The sequence below is a fragment of the Puma concolor genome, chromosome B3, assembly GCF_028749965.1.
Source record: "Puma concolor isolate L17-30 chromosome B3, mPumCon1.1.hap2, whole genome shotgun sequence".
In the NCBI taxonomy this organism is placed as follows: Eukaryota; Metazoa; Chordata; class Mammalia; order Carnivora; family Felidae; genus Puma; species Puma concolor.
Window position 1 is genome coordinate 147,976,413 of NC_141672.1, and position 5,228 is coordinate 147,981,640.

General features: G+C 61.2%; 1 protein-coding gene across 3 annotated transcripts in view; it reads left to right on the forward strand.

Moving 5' to 3' along the window:
• The window catches only part of CTXND1 (cortexin domain containing 1), a 36,910-nt gene extending 35,938 nt beyond the window's left edge, over positions 1-972 (forward strand). Inside the window, exons 3-4 of one of the 3 annotated variants that reach the window (XR_015253004.1) lie at positions 53-351; positions 408-972. Coding sequence is in view for 1 of the 3 variants with exons in the window: in XM_086711752.1 (XP_086567878.1) it covers positions 115-294 (180 nt within the window). In the remaining 2 variants the exon portion in view is untranslated. Of the gene's footprint in view, positions 1-52 lie in introns of all 3 variants that reach the window. The other 2 variants (XR_015253005.1, XM_086711752.1) reach the window with 2 other exon arrangements.
• The last annotated feature ends 4,256 nt before the right edge of the window (positions 973-5,228 follow it).

Consider the following 5,228-nt stretch of genomic DNA (forward strand, 5'->3'; position numbering starts at 1 on the left):
CCCGCCAGGCCGGGCTGTGGCCCTGCCTCCCCACGGCCCTGGCTCCCCGCAGGCGTGGAAAATGGTACCTGTCGACCCCGGGCTGGAGGAGGAGCCCGCAGCCGCAGCCCCAACATGGAGGAGCCCACGCCCGAGCCCGTCTTCGTGGACGTGGACAAAGGGCTGACCCTGGCCTGCTTCGTCTTCCTCTGCCTCTTCCTCGTGGTCATGATCATTCGCTGCGCCAAGGTCATCATGGACCCGTACAGCGCTATCCCCACGTCCACCTGGGAGGAGCAGCACCTGGATGACTGAGGCGCGGCTGGGGGACCCTGAGTCCCCCGGCCGCCCCGTGTCCCCCGGCCGCCCCATGTCCCCTGGCCGTCCGAGTCCCCCGGCCACTCCCAAGTCCCCCAGCCACTCCCGAGTCCCCCGGCCGCCCCCGAGTCCCCCGGCCGCCCCGTGTCCCCCAGCCGCCCGAATCCCCTGGCCACTCCCGAGTCCCCTGGCCACTCCCGAGTCCCCCGGCCGCCCCGTGTCCCCCGGCCGCCCGAGTCCCCCAGCCACTCCTGAGTCCCCCGGCTGCCCTGTGTCCCCTGGCCACCCCATGTCCCCCCGCTGTCCGCCTGCAAGCCCATGGAGCCGGGATGTAGGCGGTTCGCTGCTCCCTCTGGAGCCCCAGAGGGAAGTGAGTGGGGTGCCAAGGGGGGCTCGAGGGTGGCCCAGCCTGGACATGCCAACGGCACGGGCCCCGGAGGCCCGCAGAGGCCGTCCCTCGCGGGGACTCACTGTGGGATGACAGGGTGGCCCCCGTCCCTGGCTCTTGCGCACCTTCTGGGAGGGGATCCAGGGCAGACACGCACCATCACGCAACAGAGCCCTCGCTGTGGGGACACCGTCTGCCCTTAACATGCAAAGCAGCACTCGCGCCAGCCCCCTGACCCCGAGTCTGGCCCGGAGGCCGGTGGGTGTGCAGGTGGAGGCCGGTGTTCTCACGAGGCACAGGGCTGCTCCCGGGCAGTAATTTTTTTTTTTTTTTTTTTTTAACTAAAACGCAGAGGGGTCTATTTTTCCTGTCATAAATTACATGGGCATCTTGGGAGCTTGGGAAAATACAGAAAAATAGAAGGAAAGGGGAAAATAACACCTATAATCCCACCTCCCCAAAGCCACCATTTTGATATACTTCTCCCAGGCTCTTTTTACACGTCTTTTTAAATAGCCCAATTCACACGTACGCACGACGTTGTGCCGCCTCCCCCCGTCCCATCAGCCTCCCCTCGGCCGTCACCCACATCTGTGACCACGGAGCCCGCAATGCTGGTCCCGAATCCCGGCCCCCTTCCTTCCTCGCTACAGGACCCCAAACAGCTCGGTCAGCCTCTCTGAGCCCCAATTCCCTCACCTGTGACACGAGGGAGTGACGTCTACCTCACAAGGTTGTCGTGAGGACGGAATGAAGGAGCACTCCTTGACTCCCCCACCCCGGGGAGAAGCCAGGGGCCTGAGCCGGGAGCGCGTGGGCTCTGGGGCCCCCTCCCCGCAGAGCCTGGGACCCTGGAAGCTCCTCAACCTCCCGGGGCCGCTTCCAAAGCCAAATATCCCGGCCAGGACCCCTGGTCAAAGGGACACTCACAGCAACCTCTTCCAGCACCTGACCTCAAGGGATATGCTGTCTATTGATTTACACAACTGTCATTGTCATGTTTAAGCACACACGGTATGCAGTTAGGCTGGACTGCCTGAAGCCCCTTCCTCCGAGGCATCTATGCCGTCCCTGCAAGGGGTGGCCGGCCACCCCCGAGGGACAGACCTGCACCTGTGGGGAAACCCAATGCTCCCTTCCCCTCACCGGCATCCCCGCTCCGGGCCCCCCTGCAACCCAGGCCACCTGGGCAACAGGTTTCCAAAGCACCGTCACCACTAGGTGACCCCGAAAATGAACAAGACCACGGCTGTTCAGGCACGTTCTGGGGCCTGTCCGGCTGTCCTCCCCCCACACATGCGCGCACACGCCAGGTGGGACGCGCAAAGGGACAGCTGGGAGAGGCAGCGAGCCCCGATGCGCTGGAGGCTCTGAGAGAAGGATCTAGAGCAAGGACCTTGTGCATTGCCCCAGGCCCAGCAGCAGCCTTCACTGTGCAGCCTGCCTCAGAGACACGCACGTCTGTGAAAAGCGCATCAGCAGGGATTTGCAGCGTGAATGAGAGCCGTCTCCCCGTCAGTTAATAGCAAGCCCCAGGAGCAAGGAAAGTTCTGGAAGGCCTTGGCTGGAGGTACTTCAGAATCCTCAAGAGTGACGATCAGGCGCCCTAGGGCCGTGCCACCCGAACTGTGGTGAGAGACAGAGTGCATCTCCAGAGGTGAGGAGCATGCTGGGAATCCAGAACCCGGGCCCCACCCCGGACCTGCGGGGCCAGCGTCCCTGGGGGGTGGCGCCCAGGAACCTGTGGGCGAGACCCGCTGAGTGCCGGCCGGGCACACAGGAGTTAGAGAAGCACAGCCCCCGGGATCCCTGGCCCCACTTCCCTCTTTTCCACACTTAACATCTGTGGGTGTTTCCCACCGTCTATCTGGACTGGTTTGTTGTTGTTGTTGTTGTTTGGTTTTGGTGGCAAGAGGGAAGAATATTTCAGAAAAGATGAAAAATAAAAAACTCACGCCCCATCCAAGCCTCCCATCAAACAGCGATTTTCATTGTGCATCCATACGCCCCCTTCTGACCCTTGCCCGAATGCAAGATATACTCCTTAGAAATGTCATCAGTTACATAATCTAAAACCCTGCTCTCTCCTAACGTTACCTCTGGAGCCCGCTGCCACGGCCTTCCCCGTTACCCTCTCGGTGGCCGTGGATGAACCGTCTGGTGCACTGTCCACATCCCCATTAGGAAGCACTTGGATCGCTTTCATTTTCCCTGTTCTGCATGTGCCAGGAGACGCAGGTGACGAAGGCCGAGAGCTCGCTCAGGACGGCGGGGCATAAATATTCCAACTACACCCCCTGCACCTAAGAAACTGCAGGCATCCACCGCTACTCCCTGATGCTAAGGGAGGAGGGGGGGGGGGTCTTCTGCGGTCAGATCCTCTGAGCCAGTTCCTGGCTAGTTGAGGTGAGCTCTGGGGGTGTGGATGGAGAGAGAAACCGTCCCGCAAAAGAGATGAGCAGCGGTTTTGAAGACTGGAAGCTGGCAGAGAGGGAATGGAAGCAGAGAGAGAGAGAGGCCTGTGGGTTGGCCACAGCTCGAGGCTTAAGGGAAACGGACCAGACAGAAACTCGCCGCCGCACAGAAGGGGAGAAGGGCTCTGCTACAATCCCTCCCCGTTACTCCAAACCCTCAGTAAAGTCTGACACACAGCCCCTTTCGCGTGGTGTCTGGGGCCATCTGCATGGTGGGCGGTGCGCCAGAGTGCAGGTGGGGTAACAAAAATGGGCAGAAGCGGGACACCAGGACGACAGTCAGCGGGGGAAACACGGCCCCTGAGGACGCACAGACGGGCCGACCTGAGCAACCGGCCACGAGCTTCACCAGCTCGCAGCATCAATTCCACCGTCTCTGTTCGGTCTTTTCCAACTAGTCACTCGCGTCTACGTGGTTTTATTGAATCGAAAGACGCGGGGCTCCCTCGCCCAAACATCATCCCAGACCTCCAGGTCAACCCAACCTTAAAGGGGCCCGTCCTGCTTCCAACACCAGCCGGAGAGGACTGCCAAGCCGGTGTGGTTTCCTGCCCCGCGGTCTCACCGCTGAGGACCGGTCCTGTGGACTGGTCCTGTGATGGGTGACAACCTGCGGGGCCCCCTGGCCCATGGCCCGGCCTGCGGACGGGTGCCCCAGCTGAGCTCCCTGGGCACACACAGGTCATCTGCATCCAGGGGGACACACGGCCTCAGCTCTGCCAGCCTTCCCCCTGCGTGTCACTCCTGGACGGTCACCAGCTAAGGCTCTCCCTCCCTCCCGCGGGGTTTCTGTCTGGGCCCTGAATCAGTCAGTGTCCCGGCAGGAAGCAGAGGGCACAGCCAAAGTGTTTATGCTTCGAGGGCTTAACGAAAGACTATTCAGAGTTCAGGCAGGGCTGAGGGAAGCGACACCGGATAGAAAAGCACCACACAGGCCACGGGGGGAAGCCGTGGCCAGCTTGGCCTGACGTGGCAAGGAGAAGGAATGTTCTCAGAACCCGGCAGGAGCCGTGGCCACAGGGAGACGGTTAAGACTTGTGCCCGAACTACAGCCCAGCAGGAAGAGCGTGGAGGGAAACACATACCTTGACCTCGACACTCCCCCGTCCAGCCTCTCCTCTGGACCTTCCATCAGCCAAAAACAACAGAACCTAACGGTCTGGGAGCCCTGGGTGAAGCGGTTCGTGTATGTTAGCGTTCTGGAGCAAACGAAACGTAACGAGTACAACCCACCCCTATTACATTCAGCATCCGTTCATGAACTCTGCTTGGATGGGGAAAAATTATATGCCCTCCACGTAGGGGAACGAAGGTCCATCTGCCGCCATATTGTCTGGGCGAGGGGAGGGGCGATACCGACCTGGGCCCACTGCCCACCCGGACCGTACCCGCCTCTAGGTGAGTAAACGAAACGGTTCCTATAACGCACAGCTGCTACGGCCCTCCCCTCCAGGCCTGGGGCTTGAAGCGTGGTGTCATCTTCCAGCACCTTCTCCACGTCCCCTCACCTCCTGCGTTCCCTTGGCTCTCGGGAGTATTCTATCGGGTGGAATCTCCCAAACCTTCATCTGTGGAGGATCCAGACTCCTGGTGCCCGGTCTTCTTTGGGCCGCCAGCTTCCACAGGCCCACAGGGAACGTGAAGGGGTCTGAAGGCCTCACGTGGAGGCGTGTTTGGAAGCTCGGAGCACGCTAGGGCAACACCGCCCCGACCCTGGTCTCGGGACAGAGAACGTCAGCGTCGCTGAGGAGTCTGTTAGGATCTGAGTTCATGCCCCACCTCAGACCTGCAGAAGTGGGGGGCACGGGACGGGGGTCCCCAGGGAGCCGCTTGCCCCGGCTGTGTGGAGGGAACCCCGCTTCCCACGGCTCCTGGGATGGGCCCCCCCCGCCGGCGGCACGGTGAGCCCCTTCTCTGCCCCCGCATTCAACACGAGGCAGCCCGAATGACCACAGGAGGATCTCAGTTTCTAGCCTGACAGACCCACACCCGTGTACCCCTGGGGGAAGCACTTCCTCTCCCTCGCGAAGAGTTGTGTTTTTTTTTTTTTAATGTTTATTTTTGAAAGA